The sequence below is a fragment of the Electrophorus electricus genome, chromosome 8 (genome assembly GCF_013358815.1).
Source record: "Electrophorus electricus isolate fEleEle1 chromosome 8, fEleEle1.pri, whole genome shotgun sequence".
Classification (NCBI taxonomy): Eukaryota; Metazoa; Chordata; class Actinopteri; order Gymnotiformes; family Gymnotidae; genus Electrophorus; species Electrophorus electricus.
Window position 1 is genome coordinate 12688500 of NC_049542.1, and position 18795 is coordinate 12707294.

At 41.5% G+C, this 18795-nt stretch overlaps 2 protein-coding genes across 5 annotated transcripts in view; both read right to left on the bottom strand.

Moving 5' to 3' along the window:
* Positions 1-446: 446 nt before the first annotated feature.
* edn1 (endothelin 1) lies at positions 447-2939 on the bottom strand. Its single transcript, XM_027014959.2, has 5 exons — positions 2774-2939; positions 2333-2477; positions 2084-2230; positions 1780-1884; positions 447-1423 (listed from the first exon to the last, which is right to left on the bottom strand). Exons 1-5 carry the CDS (start codon positions 2832-2834, stop codon positions 1348-1350), a joined length of 534 nt encoding a protein of 177 aa, XP_026870760.2. The 5' UTR covers positions 2835-2939; the 3' UTR covers positions 447-1347.
* A 2090-nt stretch (positions 2940-5029) lies between these two features.
* Positions 5030-18795, bottom strand: part of hivep1 (HIVEP zinc finger 1) — a 48582-nt gene continuing 34816 nt past the window's right edge. For 2 of the 4 annotated variants that reach the window (XM_027014925.2, XM_027014926.2), the window contains exons 4-9: positions 11397-17113; positions 11144-11268; positions 10860-11035; positions 9155-9256; positions 7396-7931; positions 5030-7013 (exon numbers count right to left, since the gene is read on the bottom strand). In XM_027014925.2, coding sequence (XP_026870726.2) covers positions 5775-7013; positions 7396-7931; positions 9155-9256; positions 10860-11035; positions 11144-11268; positions 11397-17113 — 7895 coding nt within the window. In that variant the 3' untranslated portion in view covers positions 5030-5774. The remainder of the gene's footprint in view (positions 7014-7395; positions 7932-9154; positions 9257-10859; positions 11036-11143; positions 11269-11396; positions 17114-18795) is intronic. The other 2 variants (XM_027014928.2, XM_027014927.2) reach the window with 2 other exon arrangements.

The following is an 18795-nucleotide window of genomic DNA, read 5'->3' on the forward strand; positions in this document are numbered from 1 at the left end:
TGTGACATCAGAGCTCTGTCATATGGTATTTAACCATCACTGAGTGCGGAACCAGGCTATCACATTCAAATGCCTGTTCCAAATTCCCCATAGGGCATATGTTTTTTTCAAGTCTTCTGAAATCAAGTCCAGGTTCGTGCAGTTTTGTATAGGAAAGATATGAAAGCAGCATTAGGACAATAGCTGACGTATTGCCCTCGCCCTCCCTGGACTCCCAACACCTGAAGCACATGATTGGTCTTCACAGTGAAATCCTTCACTTTCTAACTAGAAAGCCACCCTTCACAAGTTGTCTAATCAACACAGATTTTACCATGTTTGCATTTGTTTAACTTTTCATTTTATTTCATTAAGAGTACTTTGTATTTCTTAAACTCACATCATCTAAATGACATATTTCATAATAACAAAACACAATTTCCTACAACTTATGAGCTACAGTTAATTTTCTCTGTACTACTGTTGACTTACTAAATATGAGCAACCCAGAATAAGAGAGGAACAAGGTAAATGACATTTAAATAAGCTTATTTATTTCCTACAATGCAGACCACAAGTGTGGCTAAGACATATCATTTCATAGAAATATAATGATGTTCAGTTAGGCCAATATGGCTTGATAATGCATTATTTACCAAAAATGCTTAAATAAATAACCATTTGCATTGATTACAGCTACAGAGCAATATCATCATACAGCATGTAATGAAAAGTGAACAGGTCAGAGATGACAAGAAAAGATCCAGTATTACTGAAAAGCAAATATACTGTCTGGGTTTTTAATGAGTACAGACTATCACATCCAGCACCTGCCACTGATTTCAGTCATAACAGCACATTACATCCATCATGTAACATGCAATACTTGTGTAAATTACTGAAGAGACTTCTGAGTTGACTGTGGACAGATGCAGCTCTTGCGTGTCCCTGCTAGAGTTCCAGTTCAGGAACATGAGAGTGTACAAAGCCATTTGTCCTGCAAGCAGTGAAAATGAGCTTGAACTCATCAGTTGGCTGATATCACACCTGGAACTCTTCTGAGTGTTCAGGGTCCATATTTTTGCTTCCCTGTCTTCCTCAAGAGGTGATGGTTTTCCTGCTAACACTTGATGCTCACAAAGACCAACCCATGCAGGCATCAGCTTTCTGGACTCAGGAGTCTAGTTCTGAGTGCAGGGCCTCTGCAAGAAGGTCCCATGACACCTCAGAGAACGCGTGTCATGTGATCTCACCATAAAGAAGGGTCTACTGGTGCCTTGCTCAGAGAGGCTTGGTGAAGTGCAAGACCCTGTGTCTACCTCTAGGAGGCGTTGTTCTCAGCAGCCCAAGCTCATGTCTCATGAGGCTTCACCCGCAATTTCTTAAGGAGGAAGCAGATTGTCCAGTGGTCCTCACCAATGAAGTGTGAGCTCTCATATGGGCCCTGCAGATGATGAGGTAATTTAGGTAAGCATTCAGATATTTCATGTCTTCCAGATAGGTCATTTTGGTTTGCAAGGCTGGAATCAGGGTTTCTGGTTTGATCAAGATAATAACAAAAATAATATGCAAGACAAAATCATTAGTTCAACCCTGTATTTAGCTAATTTGAGTTTATACTGAGAGGTGTCTGAGGGCTATTGTTCTTACCAACAGAATGATCTGCTACTGCTACTTCGTCTTACGTCGTTTAATAATTGGGATGAAGTGTAGAGTTAACGCTCTCCCTACCACTAGTTTTATAATTAGTTTGTAGCAAATAGATCTACACTACTCGCTGTCCTCGGTTTTAGCGCTTACCTTTTACCCCTCAATATCTTGGTTGCCAGGTTGTATTTGTGTTGGTTTTCGGCACGGTCATCGCCCCCGGCGCTAGAGATCACTTTTTCTTGCGCTGCCTTGTGACTAGAGAGAGGAAATATACTTAATGAGATACGGGATGAGTAACTCTGTTGACGCACCTTCAGCTTCGTGCAATCGATAGGATGAAAATGTCTATATAAATAGAATAAAAACTTGTTCCGGCAAATATGTCATGGACTTATAGATTGTTTTGGCTGCGTGTGTGTTTAATTTTCAACGTCTTTGTTAAATTCGTAACTACCTAGTTTCTTTATCTGTGTGGCAGAATAAAGAGCACGTGCTGTCACTGCTGTCGGTGCACTTGCAGCGCGGGATCTCTGTAGCGCGAGACCCCTCCACTGAGCGCTTCTTGCGAGGTGCGTTGCCCAGTCCATAAGATACCGTGCGTCTAAGGTGAGACATAATCATAAGTCAGCAAAGCTTTGGCAGAACTGAATTCTATACACGGGTAAATAACTGAACATTATTTCGCACGTGTGTAAATACTCACTCTGGAGTGTTTACCCAAATTATGTCCAGATGACAAAAGTACACACATTCTTTATCCAGAAAAGTTGCGCACGAGCATCGCTTGGTTCGTGGGTGGCGCGCGATTATGGAACTCCCTGCACCTTCACCCAAAGACGCAGGTATTGCTGCAAATTCCAATGAAATGAAAAGGCCGATGTAAAACTATTTATATTTATCTCTGTACTTTGTTTTAGGGAACATACATAAGGGCACAGTTGCTGTTATAAAGATTGCTTGCACAAATGGAGCTCATGAAAAAAAAGTTGATATTGCATATATATATTTATTGCATCTAACAACTGTTAAGTATTTTTTTTTAACTGTATTTGATTAAAACCATTTTAAACATATAAATATTTTCCCGGAGTTTCTAAAAATTAAATGAAATGAAAGTGATTCAAGACAAAGTGAAGTCGCATACCTGTGTGAACGATTCCAGAAGAGAGCATGGACAACATGGGGAAGAATAAACGTAATTCCATTTTGAGGAAATTATTTCAGGTTTGATTTATTAAGTCCGATTTCGCATGAATGGTTAAAAATCAGTAGGCAAAAAAAAAAAAAAAAAAAAAAAAAAAAAAAAAAAAAAAAAAAAAAGAGTTATGTTCCTTTACTTCGCGTCAGTCGCTCAAGATTGAGAGGCAAAATATTTTGCTTGAGCTTCGCTCCAAAACCTGCACATGTCTGCACAAGAGCGTTTATATACCACAACATACCACCTCCCCCTTTTCGCCCTTCAGTCGCCTTTAAACACTTTTGTCCCCTCGCTCATTCGTAGACAATGCTGTTTGTTAATACTCACCGACACGCAACGTGTAGACCGAAGATAAGAACTTAGTATCCTTAGATTCCAGGAGATGGAGACGCCGGGCGGCAGGTCGCGCCAAGTTTTATGGGGGTTTCTAAGGCAAGTGTTGTCACTTTGAAGTTTCACCATCAGATGGCGCTCAAGTGCATAAAGACATCGGTGTGAACAAAAGTGGCGAAATGTATAAATTGGATAGAATCAAGAGAAATAAGTTTCATATTTATACTAATTACGTCATGGCTGTATGATCTTACAGTAATTAGGATGAGTGTAAAATATTTCTCATAATTAGAATTAATCCATAATTGTCATCTTTTTTATGTTTAAAACTAAAACTTTACTTTTAGTTTGACCTTTTTCCTACACATACATTACAGAAAAGCCATAAGAAATAAGATGAGTCAGGGCATTTCATATAGACTCATGGTTATTGTTTTATTATCCACCTTTAAATCAGGACACAACCAAGTATTACCAATGTGCTTGCCTTTGCCTCTGGCAGGAAATAAGGTTTGGAACATTGGCTTTTGCACTTAATAATAAGATGGCTTTTTATGCCTTTCATGAACTAATTAATACATTTGATAATTATGCAGAGGGACTCGCTGATCTAAGTCAGTACTTGTGGTCGGAGATCTGAGATCATAGCTTATAGACCCTCAAGTTTTCATAAGCCTCTGCCCCTCCCAGACCCTCTTGTGGAAAATAATGTTAATGTAAAGTGATGCCTAGTGATACTTGAGCTGTTCTATTACATGAGCAAACACTTCCACTGCTATAAGAGATAGGCCTACATCATAATCTCTTACTTTTTCTAAAATGTTATGCAAGTCATGCAGCTCAACTTGTTTCTGCTTGTCCACGGAGCACCAGTGAAACACTAAACTATTAGGAAACTCATCCTACTTCTAGAGATGCAGCATAAAAGCAACTATGAAAGTATGCATTAGGCTACAGCTGAACTCTTACCCTGTCCTCAGGGTAAGGTGGTGGAACTGCAGATATACTTGATCTAAACCTCACCAGTGTCATTCTTCACTAAGCTTTGCTTGTCAGTGCCTCTTCTAATGGCGCCACTTATGCTTACTCCGTTTCTCTTGCTCTTTTTTTCTGCCTGATTCTTGCAAAAGGCACAGTCTCAGCCCTTTAAATATTGATGGAAAACTGCATGTGGAATAGGCTACAGTGGAAAGTTTGGAGTCAAACATGGCTGAACAGACTAATCAAGGGAGTGTTGTTCTTTCCACCGGACAAACTACAAAATGCAGTAAGCTAATGTTAACAAGTCTGTTCAGCCTCTGAGGTACTATGACAAGTTTAGTCTCCTAATTTTACAGGAAGAAACAAGTGGTTTTAACAGGCTACCATAGTAGCTCAAGCTTAGGATTTTTACATGCAATACATCCAGTTCTGTCAAATAAACTGTTTCTGTTGCATTTTGGAGTCGCTCACCCACTCTAAGACTCTCAATGGGTCTGGTATCTAGGCAACATCCTCCCCACCCACCTAGTACTGCAAGATACCGTTTTGTTTGTACAGTGTGTCCTCAGCCTTTCCCTGCAGTAACACCTCTCTGCCACTTGGCGTCACTGTGAGCTAGTATCAGTGGTCATGAACTTGTACAGTGTCAGCCAAATGAGTCACTAGCAAGTTCTGTAGAGGCTTCTGCTTTATGCTTCTTTCAAGAGGGTCAAAGTTAAAGTTAGTCAAGCTGATGTGAGGGGAGACATCTCTTGCTCTTTATAAATTAATTGTGTATGAAGGTAAGACAACAGATCACTGAAAGCTGTTTTTTTTGTTGTTGTTGTTGGGGGGGGTTAGTGACAACAAGTTAAATAAACCTTAACAAAAGGACAAGCAAGCAATAAACACACTTGTAAACAAAGTTTTACTGATACATTTGATTGTGTAGATACATCAATGTAAAGCCACCATTTTACACATATCTATGGACTTATGGAGATCACCTGGGCACTAGATGGAATATAATAAATAGTTGAGCACAACATCTGTACACAGAAACACTGCCCCAAAGCCCTGAACACAACATCTGTACACAGACACAGGGTCAGAGTCAGGGTCAGGGTCAGGCCCCCAAAGCCCTAGAAATATATCAGTACAACATTTATTTATTCATTTTTTAACATAAATTTACGATTGACATAAAACATTTAAAAATAAAACTAATTTTCTCCATTCAATTTTTCTTCTATTTCCTCTAGGCTAAAATAACACAAGCAACTACTAAATTTGTAAGATAATATTTACAGGTTCCTAAACAGAACTCCCAAAAGGCACAATTGTCTATACAACATGTACAAAAAAGAAAAATAAAAGGAAACAGCCTGGAGTTCACAAAAAGTAAAAAATAAAAATTGGTCATCATCATCATCATCATCATCATCATCATCATCATCATCATTATTATTTATGATTGCACGTACAATTATGAATGTCAGAAAATGTGCTTTAATAGGGGTTGGTTAAGTTGCCTGCCCCTTGAGTGTTTTCAGTTTTACAAAGTGACAAAGTTTTACAAAAGGGAGAGAAAACCATAGACAGAAAGAGAGAGATCAACAGAAAGAAAGACATACTGACTTCCCATCAAGGACTCTCAGGTAGCAATGACAAGTCTATCTTCGTCATCACTGGAGGCTTCATTGTAGTCATCAGTAACTGACTGCCTGGTGATGGGTTGCCTTGGCGGTCTTGTTTCACTGGCCCCTACTGCTGGTGCTTTACGGGCACACTCACCCCCACCCTCAGTGGATGAGGAGGGGTGCGGTTGTGGTGCTGGTGTCACATTTTCTGCTGTAGCTGAATTTAACATGCTGTCATCTCTACTTGAGCTAACCTTGCTTGGCAAAGTCACTTCCACCGAGGGCGTTATAGTGACTGGAACTGCCACTACAGCTGGTGGTGGTGGTGGTGGTGCAGCTCTCGAGCTGGCTGTGGGTGGGTTAGTGGAGGGAGAGGTGTCGAGGGTAGACTCCACTACTGGAGAAGGTAGGGTAACTGAGGACTTGTCTGGCACCAGAGGGAGTGGGCTGAGAGTAGAGAGAGGGCTGAGGGAAGGAATGAGTGTAGGTAGGGCAATGTTGAGGATCTGCAGGCCAGGAATGTGAGCCGGGGAGGCTGTGCTGCACTGAGGCGCTGGGCTGGCAGCCAGCACCTGCACACCCAAAGCTGCATTTAGTGCCAGGCTTTGCTGAGGCACAAGCTGAGTGGAGTTAGCCAGACCAACCACACTCAGTGTCTCCACACCCACAGGCTGCAGTGTGGCCTGGGGAGCCCCAAGAGTCTGAAGCCCTGCCACCTGGCCCAGAGGGAAGCAGGGTAGGACGCTGCTGACAGGATCCTGCACCACCAGGGGCTGCGTGGGTGAACCCTCTGGCCGTGGCGGGGTGTTGGGAGCTGGCAGAGGACTGCTAGCCTGTCGGTGGATAACGCTGACAGCTGGGATGGTGAGCTGGACAGGCCCAGCCTGGATGGGCACAAAGGTGGAATATGCAGCCAAACCAGCAGGCACCAGCTGAATGCCACCGACAGGTACCATGCTGTACGGAGAGCGGGTTGGCTGCTGGGAGTGCAGAGGGAGGTGGCTGAAAAGGTGGGTGGGGCCTCCAGCTCCAGACTCGTGGGTGTGGCTGAAGAGGTGTGTGGGGCCTCCAGCTCCAGATTCTTGGGTGTAGCTGAAAAGGGGGGTGGGGCTTCCAGCTGCAGACTCATGGGAGGGACCTGGGGCTGGGAAGTGCAAAGGTCCCTGAAGGCTGTCTGAGGTGGTCTGAGTGCTGCGGTCGACATTGGAGTTAGGCTCACCTGTGGGCTGTGAAGAAAAGCCTGTTGAACCATTCTGTAACACAATATTGTTACAGATAAATTTGACATTTATATTCACTTATGCAAACATAACAAAGACATGTACTGCATGGTATTTAAGCATGTCAATTCAAAGCAGTTCAAAACCTATTCACCTTTTCATGCAATCAGTTCAGCTTTGCTGTTTTCCAGACATGTGATTCAATGCATGGGTCTGGAAGTTTATATGGGTTTGAAGTTGGGTATAGGTATGGAGGTGGGTATGGGTTTGGAGGTGGGTATGGAAGTGGTTATGGCTATAGAGGTAGGTATGGGTTTGGAGGTAGGTATGAGGATGGGCATGACTATGGGTTGATATGTAAGGAAAGGGGAAGGCAAGAAGGGAAAGGCAGTGACTAGGAAGAAGTAGATCTCACCTGGCCGAGCTTGGAGTCCTTGCCCGGCATGGGGGGACTAGGGGGCACATCAATGTCAGGATAGTCGATGGACATCTGCCTGCATGGAGAGACTGGGCTCATCATGTGTACTGACTCAGTGTCAGAAGCATGGGATTCTGAGGCAGGGCCGGGGTAGGAGGTGAAGGAGGATGGACTGGGGCCGGGACTAGAGCAAGAAGCAGAGATTGACATCTGTCTGACCAATGAAACAGGGCTGGTCATAGCCACTGACTCAATGTCAGATGCCTGGGACTCTGAGGCTGGAGCTTGAGTGAGAGGTTCATGGTGTGGGCTCGGGCTGATGGACATCTGGGCCAGAAGAGAGCTTGGCACGGGGTCGGCCTGGTTGGAGGAGAGGTGCTGGGGGCTGGCAGAGACAGAGGGTGTGGCAGAGAGTCCCGATTCTGCCTGGCTGTCCTCCTCGTCTTCCTCCTCCCCATCATTATCCTCATCATCAGGTCCATCTGAGTCATCACCATCAGAGTCTGGTCGATCCGCACTGCCAGCTCTTCCTCCTGAGGGAATTTAAAATGCACACTTACATTTCAAAGGTGACAGGAAGAAGTACAGTAGAACTTCCTAATCCAAGCACATATGCCTCTGCTTTTAGTGTCAGTATATCATTCTTAATTGTGTTCATCAGATGTTCCATTACTGAATCATAATTTGTAAAGTTGTAAAGAAATCAAAAGCAGGTTCTCAGGTTGACATATACAGACCTAATTCTCAACTGTATATATTTTGGTGGAAAACATTGGTTTTATAAACAGAACTTTTCATTAAAATAGTTCTATGCTGCAGACACTGATTCATTCCCCCCCCAAAAAAAAAATTAAATAAAAATTAAAAATTAAAAAAACCACATGCATTTTTTTAGTAATGGACATGCATCTACCCTTGAGTAAACAAACATGCTACCATCTGCAGTTAAACCAATGCATACACCAATAGGCTAAAAACCACCAATCTTTTGCATTTAGCAAGGAGGCGTATTAACACCTCAGACCTCAAGGGTGGGTGGCATGAGCTTGACTGTTTTTGCAAAATCCAGAGGGAGACAGAAAGAAAGATGGAGACAGAAAAATAAATATGCTTTGAGTGACTAGGCCCAGAAAAATGCATAGCTTTTAAGATTCTTTTTTTCTTCTGTCTCTAAAATTAGACTCTGCAATTTCCCCTCTGTAAAGGCCACTTGTGCTGCCCACACAATCTTAAAGTTAACAAGGGAAAACACTGCATTTAGAACCTTTAATTACACCATAGCAGTGCCATTGATCAGGACTACTACTTAACAGTCTGACACATTCAGCATTTAATGGTTGCTGTTATTAATAGAAAATATTTAATTAAAAATATTAATAATAAACCTATCAATTGATATGGTGATACTGTTGAAGTAAACACACTGTGGTGACTGCATTATAGGTTTGATTAATAAAACATGAGTGAAGTAAAATGAGCTATTGTGTGCCCTGTGTGCATCAGCACATCAACCCCTTACATCACATCACAGTATGTGACAGCAGAATACAGAACACCAACACCAACGAAGTGTTGAAGAACTACACAGCTGCTAATTATCAACTCTTTATAGCATATTGTCAAATAGTGTTATGTTAATATTTGCAAGATAGACTAAACCTGTTTTTCCACTCAGCAAGGTTTTAGACTTGATGTTCTCAATACGTTTTGATATTTCATAGCATAAATCAGTAATCCATTTTAATATTAGTGCTACCTGAGTCTTCTGTCTCCTGGTCTTCAATGATGCCAATGGCAACTCCCATCTCCATGCACTTCTTACTATGGGCCTTGGACTTCATGTGCTTTGTAAGATTTCCTGTGTGCAGGGGGTAGGGATAAGATGGGGTCAACCAAGGTAGGAGGTGTACATGGGCAGAGGAGAGGCTTACATAAGTCAGACATGTCTCTAAGCCTGAGCTCCATGCTACGAGTGAGTAAATGATAAAGAAGTTCTTAAAGGAACGTGGGCTGTTCTGACACGGCATGCTGCTCTGCAGTGCAGCGTGGGTAGATGAGTACAACTGGGATGAATCATGCAGGCCTTTTTTGAGAGAAGAACAGGCTTCAGAAAAAGGAATGAGAACAGTTTTGGAAGACGGTGTTCTAATCTATGGTTTGAAAAGTAATTAAATTGTGTTGAAGTACCCAAGTCATTATATAGAAGAAATATTTAGAATGTTCTACCATATTGGTGCTCACTGAAGGAGTGTAAATTGAAACATAAATTCAGTAAAAAAATTTTAACATTTTTTTCATGCACCCCGATGTCCTGATTTTCCAAAATAATGAGTGCTAGGTTGCTTCTGCCATCTAGCACTCATTCAGATTTTACATGTATTTAGTAAATTTCTTATGAATGACTTACAAAGAAAACTTTGACAGCATAACAGTGAATGAAGCATGTGCAAATGCAACACTTGAAGGCTTTGTCTGTGCTTGATGATATTGCATGATAAGTTATAACCCTAACCCTGGTTATATTCAAATTTTAGATAGGTCTCTGATTTTAGATATGTTGACACGCTTTAGACTATTAAGCTCTCAGTGTCCCTCAATCTGCGGTCAACATCTACATATTCTCTCTCATAGTCTCATCATCATCATCATCAACTACAGCAGATCACATGACAGATTAGGACCTGTGTTTCAGTGGCATTCATTTACATCATCATTCTCAGAATCACTTTCTAACCATAACCATAACCCTTCTCAGAATTAATGCACATTGCAGTTGCTCCATTAACACATTTTGATTGACAGTGTACTGTATTTTTCATCCTTAGAAATGCTTAAAACAGAATATTCATCAAAGTAAACACACAAACTGATGATACTTTTTTTTTTTCATTTGGAAGATGAAATCCTCTGTAGGTGCTGTTAGTAGATCTGTATGAACAATTGTTTTGTTTGTTTACAGGTGTTTTTAGACACATAAAGCTTTAGTAAATCTGGGTTTCAATGTATGAGGCTATTTGTGTTACACCACAAGTTCTGAAATTCTACTACAGTATGTATATTAAATCAAAAAGCATTAAAGACTTGTGGTGATGAGCTGATTATCACATACAGACAGTTATGGAAATCTTTATATATACCCACTGAATGATATTTTACAGAAGCATGAAACTTTATTACTACTTTTTAATACTTTTTTCAATTCTAACAAATGTGAAATATTGTGTGTGTGTGTGTGTGTGTGTGTGTGTGTGTGTGTATGTATATATATATATATATATATATATATATATATATATATATATATATATATATATATATATATATATATATATATATATATATAAACAAATATAACAATATAAACAATATAACAATATAAACAAAATTCCTACTTACCATCATAAACCAAGACAATATTATATTTAACACCTCTATGTTCTAAACAAAATTAGGGAACCCACCTTTAGTTTTGAAGGAGAAATTGCACTGCGCACAGTGATAGGGACGGACATCTGAGTGAGTGCGGATGTGTTTGCGGAGCATGCTTGGTTTTTTGCAGCGGATCCCACACTCCTCACAGATGTACTTTCCTCTCCCACGACCCCTCACATACACATATTCTTCATTAGATTTGTAACTGCAAAACAGAAAATACATTGGAAACATAAGATTCACACCCCTCAGGAACACCTCAGAAATCTTTGAGTGTTTCTGAAGTTAAAAGGTTAAAGTTGGGGATACAAACCCTCCATCAAAGATCTTCACCCGCCGAGGCTCGGTTTTGGAGGAGTCTGTCTCCTGGCTTAACTCACTGGCTGGTTTTGCTTTGCTGCAATTCTCAGATGATGGAAGCTTTGGCTGATTCAAGACCTGTTGGAATCAAATTATAAAATCAAAATGTTTAGCAAAATAAACACCCTGGTAGAATTAGCTAAAGAAAACTGAATAAAACTCAATTTGCAGGGTGACAGTTTACTACTGAAATGAAGACTACTCACCTTTGGCAAGATATCCTTTAATTTTCCAGAGTAGGTTAATATGTCCGATTTTAAGCTTGTCGTTATAGCTTGGGTATACAATATTTTCTTGGAGGTCTGTTTTGAATCAAACAGAGACATGACTACTTTGGTGGGAAGACCCAGTGGATTTGGGTTATTAGGCTTGACGGCCCAGGCAGAATAAGCTGAGATTCTCTGATCTGTCTGCTGAATATGTAGAGGTTTCCGTTTCATAAGGAAACACCAGGTGAAGGTTGTAGCTGTTTTCAGACTTGGGAAAGACAGACGATGGCTGTCTCGTGTATTGACCACAGACACAGAGGAAGCTAATTTCACTTGTCCCTGAAAGGTGGGAGGTCTAACTAGAGATTTGGCTGGACACCATCTCTGCTCCTCAGGCTTTTCCTGTGACTTCAGTGCACTGTTTCCAGGTCCAGAGGAGCTTTGCACTCCTAAGGAATGCATAGCAGGTACTGACATAGGCTGTACTGTTGTGGTAGGTGTCCTACTCTCCATTTCTTGTTCATTATCTTCAGGCATTGTTGTGTGACAAACTGATGTCTGATTGTCTTTTTCACATTCTGTGCTTTCAGGCAATTGTTCAGGGGCATCTGTTTCTATTGGACTGTCTACTGGTTCAGTGGTGCAGACCTGTCGAACCAGCATTAACTTACGTTGCCTGGTCAACTCTGACATCTTTGAGTTCAGGTAGTTGAGTGATCGACCTTCTGTCAGGCATGCAGCGCCATGATCATCTTTAGCCCGCTTCTGAGTCTTCTCCATGGCAATATCCAGACTGTTGGCAGGGGAAAGCATACGTTTACTGGAGGCAGTGGGTTCCTGTTGTGGGCAAAGACTTACTGATGCCAGTTTCTGAGTGCACTGTAATGAAACAAGTGATTGAGTATTCTGGTTCTGGTTCATGGTAATAGAATTATTTTTCACTGGGATGCCAACAGACTCATGTGGTTGGCCATTTTGGCTGTTTGTTCCATTTTTTGAATCACTACTTATTGTAGGCATGGCTGGAAAGTTTACCTTAGAAGCCACTGTAGAGGTTGGCAGTGTATGTTCATGAGTGATAAGGATCTGTGGAACAGCAGCACTGCCTGATGAAATCTGTGAGGCTGTGTCAACTTGTGAATCAACAGGTTTAACAACTGAGGCCTTAGGGTTACTTGATTGAGCTACATAAATTTTTTTTATCCCATCATTTGCCTTTGATACTTTGATCTCATTTGCAATTGGTATTGTAATAACAGGCAAGGTAATTTGTGCAGCTTGCACCCCAGTGAAAGAATATGCTTGGCCTGTTTTTAAAACTGGAAACTGCAGCTGGTACTTAGGTACAAAGGTCTTCTTATTTTGTATATCAGAGGACTTCTGCACATCAGAATGACCAGGTACAACATGGACCACAGGTTGTAACTTCTGACATTGAACAACCCTTGAGGTCTGGTGCCACGGGTGAGGAAGACCATGTACTTGTGGCTGCTGTGTATGACTACCAAGGTTGATACTTTGAACCATTTGCTCATTCTTCTGCAAAAGTCCCTCCACAGACTGCAGCACAAAAGGCTCAACAAGTGCAGGCTTATTTACATTTATTGGTCTGTGTTGAGATACAGAGAAGACAGCAGAGGGGGCTCTCTGGAGGGAGACTGTTTGTTTCCCTGATATTTGTTGTGTCTCTGTTCCAATCTTCAAAGACATTTGGCGTACAAGAGGCCCTCTTCTTCTTTCAATAAGAGGCACCTGGGGATGTGGAGCACAATATGTAGCCTTTGTAGATGCTGTTTGTGACAAAGACCTACCAGGCGACATGTTGCTGAAGTCAAAGGATTTGCTACGATAGTCACTAGAAACTTCAACAGATGGTTGAGTGCAACTGATTTGCTCTGAGGCAGCTCGTCGCATTATTCCTGGGACTCCTAATGTGTTTGCTACAGGGAGTACTGGGGCATCTGGTGGTTTCCTAACAGCCTCTGCCCGGCATGGGCTTTCTGACCTTGGTGGATCATCTCTGTCAAATGAGGCTGATATACTGGAGCACCTTGACAAGCTACTGTCTCTGCTGAGGCTACGAGAAAGACTTGACTCAAAGCTGGACTCCCCTGAGGAGTGTTCCATCTGAGCCAGTCTTATTCGCTTCTTCTTAGGTGGGAGTTTTTCCGTTGGAAGTTTGGATAAGCTCTCACTCCTTTGAGGCCAGTTAAATGTTTCTTGAGGTTTCTCTGTGGATTCATTCAATTGAGTTTCATGCTCTCTCTCTGGTTCTTCTGTTACAAGGATTTCAGGGACTTGAATATTATTTTGGCGAACTAACCTTGACTGAGTATGTGTACAGCTGTCACTAGTGACTGATGAAGCTTGTTTATCATGATGGTCCATTCCTTGGTTGGCACATTTGGGTGTTGACATTTTTTCATGATAGCTTTGCAAAGTTGAGCTCATTGTACCTTCAGGATGGCTTTTTGCTGAGTTCCTGGTCTCTTTTTCCACACAATCAACAGGAGATGATCGGTCTATGGACTCAGAAGTTTCAAAAGAATTTGGTCGGCTTAGTGAATTAGTGTGCCGAATGACTGATGTACCACTTCCTTGTCTCTGCAGTTCAGTTCTTTCTTTATTAGATGTGCTGACCTGGCTTTCTCGTATTGGAGACAACCTTGACTCTTCAGTACCTCTAGCAATAAGCTGAATTGGACCTACAATAGGAGGGTTACAGGAGGTGTGTGTGTGCTGGGTATATGAATTTCCTGAAAAACCCACAGACATCTGGCAAGAATCAAAACTTCTTGAACATGGAGGTGTAGTTTCAGTTGGAGATTGATCATCATCATCTCCTACACTTTTCATTTTCCGTCTTTTTCTGATCATCATTGGTTGCTCCACAATGCCTGGAATAAATGCACTTCTGCTCATAACTGGTTGCTGGTTTCCACGTACAAACACTTCAGATTCAATATCTCTGACTGACACAATTTTGTTCTTTGGACCATGCAATTCAGAGCAATAAAACTTTTTATGATTTTCAAAGTTTTCTAATTTTCGATACCGATTACGGCAGGTCTCACATTCATACGTTGTCCCTTTGCTTTGATGGGTCTTTCGAGTTCTTTCAGGTGCATGATCAAATGACTTACTTCGCATCTCTTGAGTAATACTTGGTCCATGATGACTCTCGTCCATGGAATGAACAGAAAGGAGCACATGACCCTCATTTGTGGATAAATCCTCAACTGCTATCTGTCTGACTAAAGTTCGATGTACAACCGGATTTGGTGTGGGAGGGGCTGAAGAAAACACATCATCATTTAGTGAACTAATTTTGTCATCAAATGAATGGCAGATCCTTAAAGGATGGGGCTGAGGGGTAGCATTGGGGAGAACAGCTGATTGGCCAGGTGTTGTAGGCATTGAATTACTTCTTGTAATTGGTAAACAATCTAGAGTTGGATATTGTGGAGGTACGGAGAGAAGAAATATTGGTTTGGATTTATCTGTAGGCGTGAAGGGAGATTTTGGTATGTCAGAATTGGAGCTAGACCTTCTTACTACAGGTTTTAGATCAAACTGAAAAGAGTCTTTGAATATGTAAGATTTGGGGGAATCTATGCTACCTCTTCGGGAAAGTGACGTCCGTCTTGGTTTGACACTATCAAGTTGCTTGGCATCAACAACAGCTTCATTATCGGATATCAACTTGGAGATGCGCTCTTCCAGAGAAAGAGCCTTTGCTTCAAATGGAGGACGCATCTGTCCTGGCAGAACAGGCAGCTTTTCAACAGGTGCTGAATGCATGACAGTTGCCGCTACAGGGGATTGTACAGCCTGTGGACTTTTCATATGATCACTTTCTGTTGGAGGAGTAATCTTGACAAAAGGGCTTGGAGGGCTCATGGCTTGGTCTGCACTTTCAGATCGAGAAAAGTAACCAGAGTCTGTGCTTCCCAGACTTCTTGGGCTAAGCAGGCATTTGCCTTGGGGCTGCTGAGAGCAGTCTGTTGCTTGTTGTCTCTGAAGCTGTGCGTGTCCACTCCCTGGTGGAGATTTGTATTGCTGATCCTCATCATCACTTATGGAATCCTGTAAGGGACTCACACAGTCCACCTCTTTCAGTGAAGACAAGACAGTTATGTTGGACCTTAGACTTGCTGTTTGGAAGTCCCTTTGTCTCTGGGCAGTCGCTTGCTCTGGTGTAGAATCTGTAACTCTTGGACTATCTGCCCGCAAGGGTGAAACATTGACAGGGTAGACAACAACTTTAGGGAGAGCAGCAGTAGCTTTGGGTTCACAGCCTTTCTGACTAGTGAAAGATTTCAGATTTTCAAATACCACTGATTGCTCTGCCTCCCCTTGGCTGCCTGGAATTGTGCCTGAACTATGCAAACTGCTCTCAGATAAAGCAGTCAGGCTGCTCTGTGAAGAATCAGGGTCCAAGTCAGCTGTGCTAACCTCCTCATCACTTTCACCACTTTCCTCCACATCTGAATGGGTACCAAGGCCCTTATCAGATTCTTGAGACAGAGACCCACTTCCAGAGTCTTTGGAAACAAGCCCTAATTTGATGGCATGGGCATGAGACTTTTTATGTTTGTAGAGGTTGCTCTTTGTCTTGAATGAGAAACCACATGTAACACAAGGGTAGGGTCTCTCTCCAGTGTGAGATCTTATGTGCTTCAGCAGAACACTTGGTTTGGCACATGCTCTGTTACAATACTCACAAACATACTTCCCTTGCTTCTTTGGTTTCTGATCTTTTCCAGAGACATCACACATTTGATTCATGCCAAAGTTGACGACAGTTGCCAGCTGGACAGAATTAAACCCAGGTGTGACTGGGACCTGGATGGGGTTAGGGACAGTGGCAGAAAGAGACTGGCATGTCTGCACTACAGGTGGCTGACTTTGAGGCAAACCATTGGACCCTGAGGGAACAGGGGCATGAGTCAGTGTAAGAGATGGACCTGCACTGTAGCTCTTTTGGAGGCCTGGCTTGTCATGATGGCAATCAGTTGCCACTATGAACTGTTGCTGGGAAGACTGCTGCAGGGCTGCCAGGACTGTTGTGGATCCAACATTACTGAACTGGCACTTGTCTGGATTATATGGCTGCATCAGAGCAGCCTGTGACTGAGAACCAAAATTAACTGCTGGCATAGCCACACAAACCTCTGAATGGGCAGCAGGAATGGAAGAGGATTTCCCAAGTTGTCCAATTGGATTGCAGGTCTTCTTCTCTGTCAGCGTGTTGAAGTCTGGTTCCATAGCCTTGAGCAGGACTTCCAGAGGATCAGCCGTGCGAGAACGAGTCGTGCCTTTGGCACTGGTCTTCTCACTCCAGCTTTTGGTCTGAACTAACTCTCCAACACAAGTCTGTTCCACACCCCTTGTGTGGACAAGAACCTTTGGCTCTAAGGTGGTCAAATTCTTGTTCTCCACTTTTACTGTCGTCTCTGATAATGTCTCCTGCTGATCATCTTCAGAGTCTTGGGTTGACTTGGGGGAACTATCAATGAGATTCTTGGAGAATAAAGAGGACGATGTTGCTTTTTTGAATGAAGTACAGCTGGATGGGGAAACAGGCTTCTTGCTCTGTGACTGCTTCTTGACAGGAGACTTGGGTATTTTCTTTAGCTGATTTTCAGCCACGATCTTTTTCCTCTTTAGTCCTTTGATGCCATCAGAACCTCTGCCAATGCCTTCATTTCTGCCTGTTTGGAAAAAATATATAGTTTTAATAAAACCTGTTAATTCTGTACTACATATACTTTTTGCAATGGATTTATGTGTTTAAAGTAATGACTAGAGAAAACACATTTTTGATGGTAGTGTCTCCTATCAGGAAAATACAGTTTGTTTCTTATATTGGTAGCTCATCCTACTAGATAAATAAAAGGTGATGTCTGTAGAAAAATTAGCTCTGGATATAACAAATCCATTTATTGCAGTATTTGCTATGTATAAAACCACACTGCAATCCAAAACAATATTTCACTAGAGCAATGATGAAATTGTGAAGAACATTGAACATTGTACTACTTTGAAACAATATTTATCAGCTATATCAGACACAAATGTAGTTCTCACAAACTAAATTATTATTATTTCTGTGCAATATTTATTACTGTTAAAAAATAGTAGAGTTAATGATGCTCATAGCACTGCTGTAACCACAGATGATGTAATGGTTTAGCCCCAAAAACACTGCACAGCCATGCAAGCAAAACATTTAGAATTCAAAATGCTTTAAAAAGGCAGAGATAATACTTCAAAATCAACTAAAACATCATGTTTTGATATTTGAGCATTATGTGATCAATTGGAAGAGATATCAGTTATACAACTGTCCATCGTACACCAGTTCCCCTCTCATTTTCTTGTCCAATGCCTATTCTAACTGCAGAATTTTTCCCTTTTTCAAAAGGTATGTATTCAGCATTATTATTTTGTCAGGTTTGGAAGCAGGTAAAACAAAAAATAAATCAATTCAGTACCAAAATAATGCTAAATATTTTACTAAAATTCCCCCAAAATACCTTGTTAAGATTATGTGATGCAAATGTAGAGACATCACTCTGTCAGTTGATGAAAAATCCATCCTCTTCAGAAAAGCAGTTCAAATGCTATCTCTGCATCATGTTCCCGGTAGTTAATGTGAAGACAAGACTCTGTTTTGGGTTCCCAGTAGCTAATGTCAAGACAAGACTCTGTTTTTTTGGGCTCTGGAAGTTCTCCTCAGCTGCTGTATCTGTGAGGCTTCTGGATCCCACGCATCATTATGTTGAAAACCCACTCTCTGTCCCTCTGTCTTTTTCTCACTTTCACCATCTCTCCCTCCCTCCCTCTCTTTCTCTCTATCTGTCTCTCATTTTTATACCTCAACCATCTTTCTCTTGCTTTTCTTTCTTAATAATAGGTAATCTTCCCTTCTTTTTTTGCTAAAATTTATGTCTTATTTATTTGATTCCAACGTTTAGCCCATACAGGTAGAACAAAATTGTTTGTATGTGTGAGTCTGTGTGTGTACATTTGTGACAGATTAAAGCTCGTGAAACTGTAACACAGAAAATACAAGTGCTATTAGGTAGAAACGGTTAGGGTTAGGGTTACCATATTAGGTAGTTGAGTCAGTTCCTTCTTGTATTACAATCCAAGGACCAAAGGCAATACTTGGCACTTAAGTTAATGTCTGACATAAAGCAAATCACACTTAATATGGCAAAGGAACTTACAGAAGAATGAAGGTTGTAACATTCATAATTACCAAAATATGCACAATTTAAAACATTTTCCATGTGTGGTATACCAATAGTAACATACAGAGGAGCTTTTGTGCATACAAGTGTACTGACAAGCCTGGACCATCTGAGGCCAGAGTGGGGTTTCCCTTTTC